Source organism: Opisthocomus hoazin, chromosome 5 (genome assembly GCF_030867145.1).
Source record: "Opisthocomus hoazin isolate bOpiHoa1 chromosome 5, bOpiHoa1.hap1, whole genome shotgun sequence".
In the NCBI taxonomy this organism is placed as follows: Eukaryota; Metazoa; Chordata; class Aves; order Opisthocomiformes; family Opisthocomidae; genus Opisthocomus; species Opisthocomus hoazin.
The window spans coordinates 77638138-77657055 of record NC_134418.1 but is presented as its reverse complement, the minus strand read 5'-3'; the positions used below and the strand labels follow the sequence as shown (position 1 = coordinate 77657055).

Below are 18918 nucleotides of genomic sequence, written 5' to 3'. Positions count from 1 at the left end.
ACTTAGAACAAAAAGCAGCCTCCTTATAACCTGTGAGTAATCAACTGTGGATACTGTACGACACTTACATGGCATCTAGCTATGCCAAAGCCATCGCAGACTGTCATTTTTCCTTCGGGGTGTACGCTACAGAGGAGCTGCACAAACATTCAGCTCTGTGAAAATCCAGCGGCTGAGCTCATCTCACTCCGCTCTAAAGACTGGTTGTTAAAGGAGCCATGCTATTTAGAAGTGCCTGCCTGCATGCACCTTGTGCAGCTCCTTCAGAGGTGGTTTTAAGGAGTCAATAGTTCCTGAAAGCAGGAGGGGGACGAGACGGAGGGGCAGGGTTTCGGGGAGAGGACTGACTGCAGTCTGGATTGGACTGCAGTGTGTTTTTCAGGCAGGACTGCGCTCCTGTGCTGCCAGGGCACGGCGGCAGCAAGCCACAGAGTGCAAACTCACAGGGCGACTGGGACAGACTCCTTCTATTTTGCTGCGGAGAAAGTCCCTACAGCTGCTCAGGTTTACGAGTCTATTGTAGTGATTTTTTCTTCACAGCAATTGCACAAATGTGCACAGTAAGCACACTGAGGCTCAAATAAGAGCAGGACAACTTCACTCATATGCCACTGGGTAGCCAGAAAAGTAAATAAATAGCAAATACACTGCAAGTCAGCACTGAAACCTTCACTTTCACTGATACTGCAACCATCAATGCACATGTTTAACTAATACGACCGTGCCCTACAGACATTCCGAGTGCAAGGAAAAAGCCTTAAAGAACACGAAACTGAGGTGCGGCACAAACTCGGTTATCACACTGCAGTAACTCAAGCCATTCTGTCACCGCAAATGCCTTCAGCTGAATGCTAAAAGCGATGCAAAATACAATGCCGGTTTTAAAAGATCACAGGTATTACACATCAGTGCTACCAATAAAGGCTGAAGTTGTAGTTTAAGGCTGAGCTATTATCATGGTCTGCCACCAAAAAGGGGACACCCCGCTCTACCCTCTCCCTGCTCCAGCCAGCCATTCCTGCCCCCCACCTTTACTACCCATCTGTCTGCATGGGGAGCTGATTTAACTTGCTAACCAAACAGAAAACCATGGTGGTTTCTCCCCCTACCTGCTTTCTTCTGGATTATGTTGTTTGGCAGCAGTGAACTGTCAGCTCAAGACTGGCTCAAGCCTTAGAGCGCGACTTTACCCCAAGATTTGGGGTGGTAATGGGGGGAACAACTTTCCTTTCTCATCTTCTCCTGTCTCTGAGCACAGGCTTCTTTGAAACTTCTGTCTATTACACTCATGTGGGGAGCTCCTATATAACAGAAAGGATGTAAACCCTTGTACAAAATCTTGTTCCACTTGCAAAAACTGAGCCCCTACAAATTCGGGTTAGCGAAGAACTTGTCTCCCCTACTACCAGACCCTACAGTTCGCATTTCTTACACTGCCGGCGTAGGTGAGGCCTTTGGCAAAATTTTATTGACGTAAGCAGGAACTGTACTTCATACCTAGTATTATCTGCCAGCAGGACAGAGTGATCGGGCAATGCTTGGTAAATGTAAAGCCTTGGGTAGCCTGCAGGTCTGCCGAGCAGCTCGAAGAAACAGTGTGAGCTGCTCTGAAACTGTGGGTGACAAACTTGAGAAGCGATTAGGAGTAAACCGCAAGCTAGAATCTAAAAGAAAGCCACCTTAAGACAGTATCCTCAATGATACTGGAAGTAAGAGGTTTTTGTTCTGACCCGTGCAGCACTGCAGTTATTTGGGAAGCAAGCAATGTTCAGTTGGCTGTCTTCATCTTCTAGCACACCACCCACCTTTATCTGCAAAGAAAACCCAGTATTTTATTTTATGTCAGTCATTCTATGCTCCTGGTCAGGTTCTGAAGCAAAAAGGGAAGTAATAATAAAGTAGTTCTGGAACTGGCATACTGAAATTGTAACTGCTCTATATATATCTATATGCCAATCATTTATAATTCACTCTTAATAAATACTTTCCTTTTAGGATTCATCTTCTCTACTTCACAGATGCAGAGCTTGGGTTTGTTTTTTTATAGTTTGAGGAAGGCAAAGCCAGCCAATTACAGTGCTAATACGCAGTTCCCACAACTCGCCACAACCTCCACAGTATCTCTTCAGAGGTGCTCACAGGCAATCCGAAACCATTTTGAAGCCAAAAAGTATTACTAATTGAAACATTTCAAGGCTCACAGCTTTACTTTAAGAATGTAAATTTAATCTTAGAATAAGTTACTTAATAACTGTCTGACATTTGAAGAGGACTCGATCCTTCCTCCTGCATCAACTTGAAAGTGCAAAGCATAAACTTATAGGTTTGAGTGCAAAGTGCCAAGGTCCTGGTTCCTCAAGATAGCAAGTAAGCCGCCTTTCATTTCCTAAATCGGTACTTTCCAACCTTGCCGTCCACACCAACACTGCCTGTGGATTAGGAGAGGCCAGGACTGAGCAGAAGAGCAGTAACAGTAACAGGGGATGCACCAAACACCATATGAGCAGCTGTGGTGGATTAAGTAGTGAGGCACTTCTTTAAAGTTAATCCTGCAACCAGTCCTGCTCTTGCTGAAGCCAGTATGTACAGCTCTCACAGAGCAGCCTAAGCACAGCTTTCTCTCTGTCCAGTGACACCCACTTCACCCAAGAAAGGATCTATATGGAAATGTGCAGTCCCGTAAGTCAGTACGTTTTTCTAGCAGGGAACTGAACTCAAAGGCAGTCTGAGGGTGTTTTTTTGTTTCCCAAAAAGGAATGGAGCCTGTCCCATAATTTCACGTTTTCACTGAGACTAAACCAAGCTAACAGAAAGGTGATGACCAGCTGGGAAAGAAAGCGGGGATGGAGAGGAAGGCTGGAGGAGGGGAGACATTGCTGCTCACACCTCCCTGAAACTCCAGAGGTGCCCCAAGCCTCTCCTGCTCTCTCCTACATCCCCTTTAAACCAGCATGTATCACCTCAACATACGTCTAGTTGTCAAGCCGCTGGTCTGAACCAGAACTAAGCGGTCCAGTCTCAGTGGCAGATAAGCCCGAGCCAAAAGCACTGCTGGCTCCAGTGAGCTGGCGAAGAGGCACCAAAAAGGAGCCTGAGTCTGGAGCGAGGAGCAAAACAACACAACGCCCTGACCAACCAAGCGACCAAAAAAAGCTCACGGGGGGGGGCAAAAATAAGGAAGTAAAAAAAAACCCAGAGCAGATATGAAGAAGGGACAGGAAAACTGGGAAGATTTCATAGCAAGACAGGCAGAAAAGCACGCAGCCTTCAGGCCGTGTTAAGTGAGCTTCCAGCACGCAGGATGTCCGTGTCTCTCCTCTCGTGGGGCTGCCCCCCGGTGCAGTAAGGCTGGGTAACACAGCTAACAAAATACAACCAGGGAGCTCAGCGCGGCTCAGAAATACGCACCCAGCTGCCCCTCAGCGGAAAATCACCCTGCCCAGTACCACACCAGTAAGGAGAGAGCACAGGAGAAAGCGGCACCCCAGAGGCCAGCGGTGGGGCAGCGGGGGGAAGGCGGCTGCTCTTCTGCGGCGTGCTATCTGCCAACTGCTCTGTTCAATAGGAGCAAAAACCAGCAGCTATTTTATCTGATCTTTTTTATACAGATGGTGTTTTTGTATTAAATTAATGAATGCATACCACATTAAACCGCATGCATTGAAGAGGTTTTATCTTGAGGATGCATTGCTATTTTCTTCTCATTTTAAACATATTTTAAGCATATTTCTGAAATAAATTCAGGCCAGCTGACTGCGCTACAAATAATTACACAAACTCTAAAACAGCACCTTGTTCCAGCTACTTGGTTTTGTCCTGTTTTTTTAAAAAACATGATTTAAAGAAATCAAACACAGACAAATCCTGCCAGAAAATGTTTTCACAGCAGACACAAGTAATGCCTACACCAAACACATCTGAAACAAGAGCTTGTCAGCAATGCCTCTCTCAGCTACGCTAACCACTCTGAGAAACAGCATGTACTACACAAAGCAGTAGCACAACGTCCATGGATCACCATTAGGTGGTAAATCCAGATATTGCATCCTCACGCGCACAGTAACACGAATGGCAACTTTCATCCTCCTCCTCCTCCTCCATGTCCTACAACCCTCCACCCCAGCCCAGCCAGCCGAATGAGCTATACCAGGATTTAGCTCAGAGGGCCTTTTTTTGCACTGACGAGCTTCAGGGACAAAACTTCGTCTGAACTGCCACAGGAGTGGAGATGAGACCTTCAGGGCTGGACGTAACTGCGGTAGTGCAGGCAGGAGAAAACGCAGCACGCAGGAGCGCAGCTTCTCTCTGCAGGCACCTGTTTGCAGTCACTGGAGGGCCCCTACAGCAAACTCACTACACTGAAGGAGAGCAGGGTAATACTTCTTTGGTTTAACTGACAGTGTTTTTGTGTGTGGCCACTGCCAGTTATTTTCTCTGCATAGCCAATTAGGTTTTTTCCTTGGTTTAAAATACCCCCATGAAATTCCCAGGGAAAAATAATAATGCGAAATAGTTGACAAAATATTTACCACTTAGAGATTATTTTTGTTATAAAAACTGCAAGAAACAGATGAGCATGCATGTAATACAGACTAGTTTTACTAATAGAAATGGGGAAAAAAGTAATGGCACCTCAAAATAAACACATTTATGCCAGTACATGTTCTACCAGAGATACAATTATACCAGCAGCGGAAGCAGAACTCAGTTAAAACTACGGAAGCAAAAATCCTTTCACTGAAATAACACATGCTTCTACCACTGTGAACGGGCAGCAGGGATTGCTGCTACACCTCCACTGACAAACGTTTTGGGAAAAGTCAGCCTGTAATCTGTGTTCCTGTAAGAGCTGCTGTCTGCCAGAAGTGAGAGCAAACAGCTTATGGGTTTTTTTCATTACAACCTGAACATGCTTTATTCACTAATTCTAAGCTTACAGCCTCTCACACAAAGTGATCCACTGTTTCATTCCAGAAAAACGTCTGCAGAGGCCAGTTAGGATCTTTTACAGTTCAAACAAAAGGCACCACAGTTTCAGCATATTGGTATTTACAAACTTTAAGTTTGTAATCAAAATCCTGTTACTCCACATGCTAACAAATGTGTCATTTTACAGTACTGATGTAAATTTACACAGGCTACGAAACCACAGATTCTTCAACAGTTTTAAGATTATTTTATGCTATATTCAAGAATCCAGTGTCTGCAATTCCTCTCACTGCTCTACAGCATGAAGAAAAATACTCTCCACTCAAAATATTCAGCTGACTAGTCTGACTTTCTGACTAGTTCATTTTTTATACCTATCCATGCAGAAATTCTGGCATTACACAAAACACCTTTTAGAAATGATGAAACAAAAACAATTTTCTAGTCCTTGGAGACCTACACATTTAAATTCTATTCATTATTAACGCATGTAATTTGATTACCCATCTTCCACTCATATCACCAAAGATTATTTTATTGCCTACAGGTATGTGTTTTAACATCTTAAAACTTAAGAGGCAAGTTTTAGCATCAGTCACAGACAAGTGTGAAAACTACTACTCAGGTTATGTTTAAATTTGACTAAGAAATGTAGGAGGAATGTGCCATACCAGGATAAGGCATATCCCATTATATTTGGATTTCTAAGTCTCTTAAGGTTAAATTGTTCAATATTCTCTGTGGATGGCAAGAACTACTGCTTTTACTGAGTTTATTGTCATAAATATTATACCTATTTGTGATTTGAAATGTAGCCACACTTGTAACCTGTTGCTACAGTGTTGGTAGTATTTTATTATTGATAATGTTACAATGAAAATAACGACTTGAAACATCTTTCTCCTTCATGTGAACGAAGTTTAAAATATTTCCATTACCCCCCTTCCTGTAAAGCTGCTTTCCAAATCCTTCTTTCAAAAGTGTTTCGTGACAGAAAATCCCCAATCCGCCACTGAGTGCTCATGACCAATTATGAAGTACGACAGACAGAAGAGGATGCCTCAGAACAACAGTAACAACTCTCTCAGTGAATGGCTTTTTCCCTTTTCTCAAGGCTTTCATAGAATGAAAAGGATAACAATCCTCAAATGCTGACCATAGTAATGGTATGCACAATTAAACTCATCACAAACTGTAAAATAAACAAACAAACATTTTGTTACCTTATGACATTAAGAGTTCTTGACCTGAGAAGCATCAAGCAAGGTACTAGACACATTAAACACAAACAAGACATCTGTTTCAGGGAACTCTACCCCAGCAGATAGCACTTCAAAGTTTACAGATGTTTGTAATAAAGGTATTAAAAAAGGCAAAAAGCTGATTGCTAGTTTCACATGCACTACCTCTTTAAAAACTGACTTGCTCTTGTAGGCATGTGAAGACCTGCTAGTGCTGTAGCTGTAACACAGCAAGGGAATTTGTCTACAGAAGCAATGTGTCTTCTTCATAATTTCCTTCTGAAACATGAAAATCCAAAGGTGCTTATTTCTGATGTTATTGCATTTTAAATATTAAGTTATTACAGGAGCTCCTGGCATTCCTGTGCTGGAGCTGTCACTTCCACTATGCACTCCGTTTCTCAAGCATTCGTAATTTAGCAGTTTTAATCCACATCTGGATGAAATCTGGTATACTAGTCAGCTTGAATACAAATTTCCTCTGAAAAGGTGGGGAAAAATAGAAAGCTTCAGATTCCATCCAGCTTGTTAACCTTAAAAGTCTAACATATTTAAATAAATTCTAATAATATTTCATTTTATAATAATATTTTAATTATCAGTGCCTTGGTGTAACGGTCTGGATTGGAGGTTTCCACTGTAACCTGTACCTGAGCTACGCTGGCCCTTAGGTAGCTCTGTGCCACAATATGAAACTGGGGACACTGGGGAGCGACTTTGCAGAAACTTCTGACTGCAACAGGGATGGATGCTCTCAACCAACTAGTTCACGCTACCTCGAAATAATCCTGGGAGGCAATGATCCCTGTTTTCCAATAGGAGCTGGAACCTTCAAAGATTCAGACTTCAGATCCCATCTGTGACCTCCAACAGGTTTCTCCGTTGATCTCCGGTTGCACAGGGAATTTGAGCTGTCACTTAACACACAAGCATCATGATGAAGTTGTATTACACATTCCTCAAATAACTCTAGCATACCCCCAAAGTTTGAACACTTACATAATATGTTCTAATAACGTCTATCACTTTTTGTATTCAAAAGTAAGTTCATTAAGCTCACTGGAATGCTAGGTGCAGTCTGAATGACGTAAGGATTCCTATCCTATGAGGCTCTAAGTTACCTCCAGGTTTTCTGTTAGTAGACACAGAGTAGCTCACAACAGCACAGATTTTAAATATGAGTATTTGAAGTTACAGGAAACTTAACAGCAGTAACAGCATGGTCTTCTCTTCGGCATGACTCAGGAAATTACAAGAATAAAATATCAGAAAAACAAATATATGCAATTAAGTTACACATAACATGTACACACATTGATTTGATACCTGTTTGCTTATACCACAGATGTGCAATTGCACTGATTCCATAAACACTGTATATACCATCAATATTAAATTCTAAAATTTTCTATACATTTTAGTACAGATAAAGCTTTCATTCCTCTTTGACAGGGTTATCCTGTTCCCCTGCACTGGCACATCAACTTATACTAAATATAAAGGAAAGCAGCAAGTTCACCACATGGAAGAACACAGCAACTTCATTAAATTTGCTTTAACAACCACACCATAGATACTTGCAAAACTCAGGTATTTCAGAGCAAAGTGTACAGTGTTATTGCTACTTTTGCTATCGGTACATTTTCCGAATTGATCAGACCAATAAGCTAACTCTCCTTCCAGTCAGCCAGCGAGACTTTTACCATGGAAGCTTCTTTGGAAAATGCCAGCCTGTCTGGACAGAAGGCATGTCGGCTACACAAGCGCACACACATCTGCGTTGCCTCAAAGCATGACACGTCTTCAAGGCTGGGCCCAGGGACAGGGAATTGCCTATCACCTGTTTGGCTGCAAAAAGTAAACAATTATTTTCTCTTTCTGCTCTATTTTAATCCTGCTGAGGCACGGAAGAGCTAACCAGAGTTATCAGCAGCAAAGGTAGAAGGCCTGTATGCAGCATAACATAAATGACTGATTAATAGCCCAGCTGGTGGAGTCCACTATTTTACAAAAAATGTGGCTTCCATGCTTCCGTGCTAATCATTTTCTTTAAACAGAGCAGTGGCGGCCTTACAAAAGGAGGTATAGTTCCACCCACAACAAAAGCTAGCTAGGTCAATCTTCTGCCACAGAGAAACACCGAATCAATTTATCTAGTGTGAGTTGCAATTGACTTAGAACGGAGCTGAGTGCATTTCTTTAGGCTCTTCAGATGGGTAGCCAAAGGGAATATTTATACATTTTTCAACCAACTTCAAATCCAACTGCAGCAACAGGAACATCTTGGTACAAAGGTCTATGACTTTCAGGATGGCGTGTACGTAAGGGCAGAGCTTGATTCTACAAACAGATTAAAACACTTCTTGCCATTTAATCATCACACTTAAGAAACTGTGACCACTAATATGAGCTACAACATTTTTAAGTGTCTCAAAAAATGGGGAAATGTATATGAAAATGAGGCAGAGCTGAACTTTCAAGCTGGTTTCATCGACAGAGGAGCAACGAATCCAGCAAGAACTGGCACAACTAGGCTGAGTGCTAAACAGGAACTGGCATTTCATATTCTTGTGTGGCTTTCTCTTCCTGTTTTTTTAAAAAGCAATAAAACCCCTCTTCATTATCCTAAATTAAGAGCTATATGAGAAAGAAACCTGGAACCAAAAGCATAATTTGGATGTCCCTAAAGCTGGAAGCGATCTGTCCAACCAAGAGTTAGGAAAGTGGAGATAACCGCTACCTTTTAAGAAAAGCGGGACATCTACTCCAGCTCTGTCAGGATCACACCGAAAAGGGTTCCCCCCACCAACAGCCCCATAAAAAAACCACCAAGGAGAGAAAAAGAACAAAGAAATACAGATCTAACTGGGCTGGTGGTGAGAAAAATACTCTTGAGACAGACATACTGGCTGCAATTCGTCATGAGGCTTGCACTGTTATGCTGGAAAGTGTTAATGGCTTCTGTGGAACACAAATCAGTTTAGAGCAGACAGGTGCGTCCCTGCAAGGTCTTTGTTTTACTCTTTCCCTCTTCCCCCTACCACGAGCCTGAGGCTCAATGCTTACATCTGTACTAACTCTCAACAGGAGCAGTTTCGTGCAAGCCTGAGTGCAAGCACCTCTATACAGTCATCAATAACTTGTAATTGGTATTGGTTTTCCTGCCTTAATTTCAGGCTCTGACAACCAGTGCTCTCCCAAGTAACACTCACCCAACCCAGGGAAGGGTATGGGCCAGGGACTGCTCCCCACGGGGCATGTGAACGAGGTCTCGGTCTGTTGGTGAAGGGCACGTGCACATGGGCGATGCTTCTGCCTTGGCAACCAGAACACAGTCCTTGGCTGGCTCCCTTTGTTAGCGTAGACATAGGCTATGCATCTGTCCCTCTACAATCCAATTTTATTCTCTGCAGTGAAGCAGAAAGGCACCTGGCTGGTCTCTTCTCTGCCTTTTCATCGCCCTCTTCCACCACGTCACAGGGTTTGGGAAGCCTGAGAAAGGAGGGAATGCCCATGGCTGCAGGCAGCTCCCAGCGGGCAAGCAAAGCTGACACTTTCCAGTACTTCTCCAGTACTACCGCTCTGCCAGGCTTCTGGATTTATCAATATCCGTGGCCTTTTACCTACTCCATTCTTTTTAATAGTTTCTGGTGGCGATCAGGTAGAATGTTAAGGAGTCGCTGTGTTACAGCCACGAGCACAAGTGGAACATCAGCCAGCTGCGTGGAGGGGACTCCTTCCCTTGGCTAAAACGCAAACCTACACCCATGTACGCACATGCCGTTACAGACTAACACAGCTTAGGCTACAAATCACGTTAATAAAGGTTGTAATTTCTATACAGACTACAGCCAATAAACCTACTTCCATGGAATTATGGTAATTCACAGTCTGCTAAAATAGGATCCACAGTACATTTTCATATTTCTTAGTAAAGACCGCCACGTAGTTTATCGCATACGAGTTGAACACTGACCACACTTGGCACAAGTACACACAGGGAAACTCCACCCACATCTAAAATTGGATGGAAAAAGACAGGGGGGGCGGAATCAAAGAACAGATTCCAGCACAAGCTCTGCTCTGTGCTGCAGAGCGAAACCAAACACTCAGAAAGAGCGATTTGTTACCTGTTATTTTATGGGGTACGGTCGCACTACAGGATACAAAGGCAGACAACATACACGGGAGCTGAAGAATGCTCAGCTCTGCCCGGTTTCACCAGGATCACTGCAAGCAAAACCAATTACCTCAAAGGCAAAACATAACTTTGTCTGATGTAGGTTTTTATTTTTATTCTTTTTTTCACCTCATGTAACTGGTTCTGCTGCCATGCCTCTGATCAGCAGTAAATTAGGATTAGGTAGAAAGGACTAGGATGAGGGGGTAATGTAAAAGCTGGAGGGCAGGAATGAGAAAAGAGAATTGATAAATAATACACAGGTCTCTTCTGTGAGAAGCTGGCTGAAGAATAACTGGAAATACTATCCAAATTCCACCGACAGAAAAAAATCATCTGGGGAGAAGGGTTTACATCCAGAGAGGACCTGTCTGTCCGAACAGTCTGTTTGAGATTCCCTGACCTCAGGGGAAAAATAGGGTGGTAAATACCGGGATCTCACACAAATGAGGAGTAGCAGGGCTTGCAGAATAAGACTGTTTGAAATGCTCTGAAGATATCTATTTCATGTCAGGAACCTTACTGTATGTTTTGGAGAAAGGACAGCTGTTAAAAAGAAACTCTCCTGGCAATGAAATACGTGCCTGGCTCCATAAACCAAAATGGTCGATGGAGAAGCAAAAGAAAAGGAAGATGGGGGAGGAAAAGCAAAATTCTTTGAGGTGTTTCTAGGCTATGAAAAAGACTCAAATACTGACAGTGCTTTTGGCACACTTGTCAAGGAACAGCGAGATCCTCTTCAGCACAAGATCCATCAGCTCACTGCTTGTCTCTTGGTTGATGGGAGAGATCTTAGGATTCAGCATCGTTACAAGACAACGGACAGGCATGTCTGTGCGGCCACCTTCCTGGAGTTATCTGATGAAAAAGCAAGATCGACAGAGGGAGAAGGCAGAACTACATTTTCAGCCTCTGACTCGATGCGCCTGCCTTCAAAAGGCTTGTCTTCCAGATGGGCACATGGAAACACACACGGAGATAATCCTCCCACAGAACGTGAGTGATAAGTACCAGAAGAGTGCTGAAGAGCAAGGAAGAACAATTAAACATAAAGAAAATGTAAGAAAACTCTTTATGCTATAAAGGTGAAGGGCACGTCCATCATACAGGCAAGCTGATCAATACGGCATGTCTGTGAGGAGCAAGGGGAACTTGGCATCCACCTGGATGATGCTTCACACCGAGTACAAGCTCCGAGTCCACAACCCAGGGCTAAAGACCACATCGAAACATTGCTGGCAGCTGGCAACTTTGAAATCTTGACTGACTGAAAAGGTCTCAGCAAAGTACTGCGCACCCAAGGGTAATGTGCTTTCTTACTGCTATAAAAGTTGTGAGGAGACACAAGTATGAGATTCTTTCCAGCTCCAACGACAGAGGTGGTGACGGGAAGCAGAACCCTGCTGTCTTCTCGGGAGATCACCTACGTGTTGAAGAATAAGAGATCACCAGTCGCAAAGCGGAAGTTAAATCCATTTGCCTTCAAAATCACCACATTTAATCCAACCTTAGTAACACAAGGTATAGAAGCCATACTCTGCCATAAAACAAGTAATATTTGTTCTTCAAAAAAAAAAAGGGACTTCTGCGAACTGTACTGAGATATTATCCATAACCTCTAGGATGTTACCACTACAAAATGGGTCTTGATATGCAGCTGATCTTTTTCTGGTCCTTAATTTCATTTTATTGCATCCAGATATACCACCTCAGTCCACATGGTCTTTAAAAATCTTGCAGATGGTTCTTCCATCGGTGCAGATCTGCCATGTGACTATGCTAGGTATTTTTTCCTTTCTTTTAATCTTTTCTTATAAATCATTCCCTCTAGTCTCCAATAATTTTTAATGCTCTGCTGCGAGTTTCAGCCAATTAACCTATATCTTAAGGTGCTCAAATTTGGATCCAGTTTTCCTGATATTGTCTTCCCTTGTATTTTGTACATTCGTTTTAAAATTCCCTTAATAATTATGCCATCGCCTGTACAGAGAGCACTATAAAAAGTACAACTAGCAGCGAGGTCTGTTCAAAGCCAGAAATTTAAAATTACACTGTTTCTTCCAAATCAGTACAGTTTTACACCAAAGAAAGAAACCATTTTTGAGTGAGAGAAGGCAGTTAAAAAGGAGGGAGAGGAAGACGGACAGTTGAGATTACTTTGATTAAATACTTAATGTGCAATAGCTGAAATTTTACTTTTGTAGGCTTTTAAGGCATCAGTAGTGACTGCCATTACAAAGCATAAGTGACACAGGAATTTAAGCATTAGTTACACATTTTCTGAACGATTTGTTTTCAGCTTAGCTACAGGCCTCCCATGGTTTGACTATCTTTATAAAAACATAAATATACACATTAAAACAAACAGTGTCCCTGATGCTAAGGCTGGAAGTGGGCTTGCCTGTCCTCACAGTAACTTAAAAACAGTTTAAAAAGTAGTAGAATAAAAGCTTGCATGAACAGAAAACAATGATTATCATTAAGAGATCCTGAAGGGCAGGTATGTAATAGTCAAAATTAAAGTCACCTTAGTATTCAATTTAGAGATGCTTCTATATCTCCCAAGCCAAAGGAGAAACTCTTAAGTACTAAAATTCACCATTATTAGAAAAGTTCATTTCGATGTTCAGCCTCTACCTCGTTATCTGTAATTAAGAAAAATCAGATTTCAAAGCAACAAGAGGAGACTGTGCTAAAGCTATCTGAAGTACTCTCTGGCAGGGATAAAGCCAGCAGAGAGGTGGCTGTCATAAAATAGCCAAATGGCTTTTTCCACCTCCATCAAGGTCACTTCGCTGATGATGTGCTCAATAAGACGATAATGCATTTAACCACTTGCCTTGCATCTGACTTCGACCTTACTGCAAATCCAAACGGCCTCGTTTAACTACCCTGGCCTTTCCCCACGTCCCTGAACAAAGCTAATTAAGGAGATGTACTGCCCCCTACTATCCCAGGAATCGAAAGACAAATAAACTTTTAAGAGCGCAGTCAGGTGCCTATTGCATTAATGTACAACGTTTGAGCAGGGGGTGAAATGAAATAATGGTTAAATAATTACAAAAGGTTAACAAAGTTAACTTTGTTACATAAGACAATTCTGTTTTATTTAAAAGAAAAAGCATAAAAGGCTCTCCAGACTACTTTTTACAACTCCCTGGACAAGAGTCTTTTCTTTAACGCAGCTTCTGACTAAAAGGAAAAATGTTCTGCAAAAACTAACAACTCTGAAATTTCTGCGGATTTGGAACTGGCTATATTTCATACAGGGGCACAATAACGTTTTATGAAAAGGCAGGTCTATATGATTAAACCAAGAGCTGCTCTAATAAAAGCATTTCGGTGCATTTTTTTCCTTCGTGTGTGGTCAGCAACTATACTAGAGATGTAAATTAAAGTAGTTTAAAAAGCAGTTTGGCAATTGTAACAATTTGGAAGCTTACAGTAATGCTACCTCATGACTTATACAATGATGCAAAACGACCAAATAATACCATTCTGTAATAGCAGTTACTTTCTTCTTTAATTTTTTTCACATACATTCTTGCATCCCAAAGCATTCTTCAGGACACTAATTCTTCTTTGTACCAAGAAAAAAGAAAGAAACCCACGTCAATAGCACTTGTATTAATAACAACTGAAACGGGATGAAAAGAATAAAAAAAGCAGACAAAATAGTTGGCTGTTCTTTCTGTAGTTGCATGCAAGAGATCTTATTTTAGATTAATCATTTTTCCTTCTAAATGTGTTTTTCTTTTAAGCATCTTAGAAATATTGTTCTACAGGCCTGAATCCTCTGCAAGAGCCAGAAAGGGGCAGAACAGCAAGTTGTACCAGAAAGATAAAAACACGTAAGTCACTGTTGACGTGACACCAGATCTGTGAGCTTACTGATACTGCAAAAATCACTGTTCCTTTGCCACAGAAAATACAGTAAGCAGAAAACCTGCTACACGCATTTAATCAGTTTTCCCATAACACAGATCTTCAGAAATGACGGTATCTACCTTTGCTGTTTTGTCGGCCTCCATTACTTTGAGTTGTAGATGGAGTTTGTCCAAGTTGCAAAGTGTTCAGGTATTTGTCTAAATCTTCTGCTGTAACACCTGTTAACCCAGACTCAGCGCCTGAATTCACCAGAATTTAAACCTCCTGTGAAGATACCTTCCACTACCCAACACAGAAATCAGTGCTTCTACCACCACCGATCACCACACCAAATACCTGAAGTTTCCAATGATTCATATACTATTGCTACGCAAAATCCTTTCTGCTGGATCTAACAAGTCAGGATCAAGCCTTTCGCTCTTGAGCAGGGTCTCAAAACTGTAACCCTGTGTTTTGTTTCCTGTGTAGATCCCCCTAGACTGATACACTGTCTCCAGACACGAGAACTCTACCACTTTCTTACATTTAAAGGGCTTGCTTCATAAACCGCCTACTTCATAGCAGTTTACGCAAAACAATTATTTCCATTTCAGATTTGGATAAATGGTTGCCCTAGTCGGTCCCAAAAGATGATTACGCACCTTGCTGTTACACCCAGTGAATTCTGAAGTTTTCCTGTATAATTGCACTTTTGATTCTTTCAATCTTAGGCAATCAAAGCAGGTGAATGATTATTTTCCGTTCGTTCAATATTTCAGCCGCCTACCTGCTCTGTTCAGAGTTTAACATGGATGAAGCTTTCTAAAGGAACACAAGTGCCACTTTTTCCATTTGTCCCTAACATTTAAAAAGCTTAACTTACTTCAGCTGGAAAACTATGGAAGCATTTTATTAGTACGGTTACTTTATTTCATCCCAATTCCTTATTTTGTATAAAAATCTTCAAGTGTTCAAACCCAAAAGACGTATACATCTTCCCCCCACTAGTGAGGTCACCAGCTGACAGCATCACCTCTCTATACATCACTGAACATATAGAAGCCCTTTCGCCATTCTGAAATGCATAAATCCGTAACCACCTCTTGCGAAAGTCTTTGAAACCCACACAGAGTGAAGCCTACAGCCGTATTTAGCATGAAATAACCAGCAGTAAGATCTTTGCAGACGTGCAGAAAAGATAGGAAAGCTGATGTCTTTTCTCACTTGGAAACCACCACCGTGCAGTATTATTTTCCGTTATCACGGCTCACATGCCTACACTGTACAAAGCGTACGCATCGTGACCTTTTATTTTTCCTTGTTTAGTTCAACAAGTGATTTGGGATGCAAAACAAATTGCAGAAAGAAAAGCTGTAAAGTCTGATCTCGTAATTGCTTATCAGATCATTTCAGTAATTTGGTAAGTCATGTTACATCTTCACAGACACACATCAGAAATGCCAGAATACAGCTTGACAAATTCTGTATGTTGGGCCAGTTTGCATCACACACTGGTGGGTGCTCAGCAGTGTTCTTGTTGTGGACCCTTACAACGAATGCATACCTGACATGACATTTTACTTTTTTTTTATAGCATCAATTACCGATTTTTTAGACAGCTACCATGTCAGCTGCTTTTCTTCAAAAGGGAAAAAGAAAAAAATGTATCCCATACTGCACGGAATGTGTTACTTCACGTGTCCTCAATGACGAGAAAGCCAAAACCATCTCAAATGTTTTTGTAAAGGTTCTGCTGTTGTGGGTTTCTTGCTAAATTGTAACACAGCCTTTTTATAACTCCGTGAAAGGAAAGAACCTATACTGTGACATATACTCGGCCATTCTCCACATAGAGTTGCATAGCGATTAATCAAAACAAATTGTAACAACTCATTTGCAGTTACCGAGCTGCCTGACAGTTTTGAGCCCCAATCTGATGGATAAAAAAATGGTCAGCTAGATTTTCTGTTCTGGTTTGAACACTTTCCCGTTCCCAGGTTTTACTCGAGTACTTTCACCTGAACTTACTGAGAATATATTAAAAGATTTATCTTTTGAAAGAAAAGAGGGAAAAGTGAACCACACTGGCTGTGTGTATACCACCAAGTTGTTCAGGGAAATAAATCTGGCCTATTTAGTACCATTACGCAAGTGTACAAATTCTTATCTTAATGATATCCTGTATTTAACATCAGGCAACCAGATCTCCACGTCTATTAAGCAATTAATACACTTTCTAACGGGTAGGGGACTCTTTGTTGTCTTCAGTAACTTTTCCACACATTTTTAGTGAATTTAATCTGGGTATTAGAGAGTTTGGGAGAGAAGGTGCTTCCCCTCCTCTCCCTCCATTGTTCTCCACCTTCAAAGCTGGTAACAGACCGAGGGAGCAGCTCAGTCTTTGTCTCAGGGTCTGGTGGTTCACATCCTAAGTTTCTCCCTCCTTGGCTGAAATACCGGGAGGCAAGGTTTCTGAAAGCTGTCCCCAGCAAGGGCCAGAAAACCCGCACAAAGTTAACAAAGGGGAGCTATCACCACAAAGTATCTGTTTACTGGAGCAAATCTTCAAAGTTCAGATTTTTTTTGTTTAACAAACTGTTAAAAAATAAATGACAAATGGGCTAAGTAAGGTGAACATAAGATAAGGTGGTTCAAAACAAAACAGAACAGTCTACAGACAGATGGGTAGCTCAAATTCAGGTTCACATGAATTAACAGTGAAATTAAAACGCAGTGGGCACAAAAGCTGCAACGGTATGCTCATGCACCGCAATACAGGCGGTATAAATTGAAGCAAATTTAATTGCTGACATACCTTTCTCAGCTTCCCCCCCCCCCCCCCCGAGTCCTTCCTCAAAGTCTACTCTAGCAATTAACACACCGAGGTCTCCGGATGGTTCACTGAAACATTTAAAGCTGGGGAACAAAAGGTTTATTTTAAAAATTAAAACCTTGGCTTGTACAACTCCAGACGCGAAATCTGCTTCCAATTACTGAAAAGTATTTCCACTTCGGCGAGAAGGGATCAGATCTTCAGCCGCACCATCTCCAGGCAATGAATCCGAGCACACCGAGCTTCCAGCGCGCAGAGCGAGCGACGCCGCGGCGCGGCCGCACGGCCCCTCCGCGCCGAGCGCCGGCCGCGCCAGGCAGCCGCGGCCCGCAGCGGGGCTGCCCCCCGCACCACCGCTCCGCCCCGGCTTCGCGGGCTTGGCGTCCGGGTTTGGTTCGGTTTTACTTTTTCCCCAGGTGCCCACATAAACCTCAAAGATGAATCCTTTAAATGACGGATTTTACAACCCTCTAGCAATGAACCCAGGCTGATTATTCCCCCCCCCCCCCCGCACACTTCAGCCCTGCTGTAAAGTTGCGTTTTCCCCTCCAGACTTTCGAATGAGCACCACCTCCACACACCCCCCAGCACCGCAGGTACCGCAGACCCCCCCGGCGCCCCGCACTCTTCCCAGCGGAGTGAGGCGAGGCGGCTCCCCGCGCTCCCGCCCCGCACACCTCCAACTTCCCCGCTCCTCGCACCTCCGCTCATCCCCCGCCGATCCTGCCGCGTCCCCCCGCCACGGCCCGGGCTCCTCCGCCACGCCAGGCTCGGCGCGGGAGAGCGGCGGCCGCCCCCTCGCCTCAGCGCTGTCGCGCGCAGATCGGCGGCCGCCCGCAGGGCTCCGCAACCAGACACCCCCCCCCCCCCGCACCCCCTCCCCCGCACCCCCGGCCCCGCCCCGCGGCCCCGCCCCGCGCCCCACCTCGGCGTCGCTGCCCCGGCCCCGCCGCGCTCCGCTCCCCGCCGCCGCCCGGCCCCGTCTGTGGCGGCCCGGCCCGGCGGAGCCCCGCTCGCCCCCGGCCCCGCGCAGCCCGCCGCCGCGATAGGCTGAGGCGGCGGTGTTTACTCCCCGGCGGGGAGCGGGGGCCGGGCCTGGCACCGCGTAACCCTTTCGGGACCGCGGCGGAACGGCCGTCAGCCCTCTCCTCAGCCGGGGGCCGGGATGCCCGGGCGGGGGGAGGCGGGAGGGTCCCGGCCGCAGGGATTCATGGCGGAGCCGACTTCCCGTGCGGGGCGGCCCGGCATGGGACGGCTGTTGGACAGAGCCATCGCGCCACGGGGACGAGAAGCGGCGTTGGCCATCACAGAATCACAGAATGGTCGGGGTTGGAAGGGACCTCTGTGGGTCACCCACTCCAACCCCCCTGCCGAAGCAGGGTCACCCAGAGCAGGCTGCAGAGGACCTTGTCCAGGCGGGTCTGGAATATCTCTAGAGAAGGAGAAACCACAACTGCCCTGGGCAGCCTTACTCACCCTTCATTGCTGAAGCGCTGTGGAGAGAGCCGCAACGCCTGCAAAATTACGAGGAAACAAACGCACTCGTTCCACATAGAAAAACGCCTACTCTGAGCTGGCAATCAACCTTCAGTTAGTGCCTCCGTCCGTAGAACCAGTATCACTTTTTTAATTACCCCCTTGTGGAACACGGGACTCCTTTAAAACGTCGGTGGGAACGGCATCTCCACCTTCATTCCCAACACAGCTACGCAAAGAACCTTCTGAGCTGGCTCAGAAAGTACAGAGATGCGCAGCAATTCCTACAAAACTTCGCACCCCGTGGCGGGTTTTTACGGCGGACCTTTGCCGATGCCGACGGGCCCTAAAGCTCCTCGCCCCGTTACAAGATCCGCTGCCGACAGAGGCCA

General features: G+C 44.1%; 1 protein-coding gene across 25 annotated transcripts in view; it reads right to left on the bottom strand.

Moving 5' to 3' along the window:
- TENM3 (teneurin transmembrane protein 3) overlaps nucleotides 1–18918 on the bottom strand; it is a 1446905-nt gene that overhangs the window by 223149 nt on the left and 1204838 nt on the right. The window contains exon 1 of one of the 25 annotated variants that reach the window (XM_075421814.1): nucleotides 17976–18018. The exons of 22 other annotated variants lie outside the window; for them this stretch is intronic. Coding sequence is in view for 1 of the 3 variants with exons in the window: in XM_075421806.1 (XP_075277921.1) it covers nucleotides 17752–17761 (10 nt within the window). In the remaining 2 variants the exon portion in view is untranslated. Of the gene's footprint in view, nucleotides 1–17168; nucleotides 17189–17751; nucleotides 17874–17975; nucleotides 18019–18918 lie in introns of those variants that run through there. 2 more of the 25 variants (XM_075421806.1, XM_075421813.1) reach the window with 2 other exon arrangements.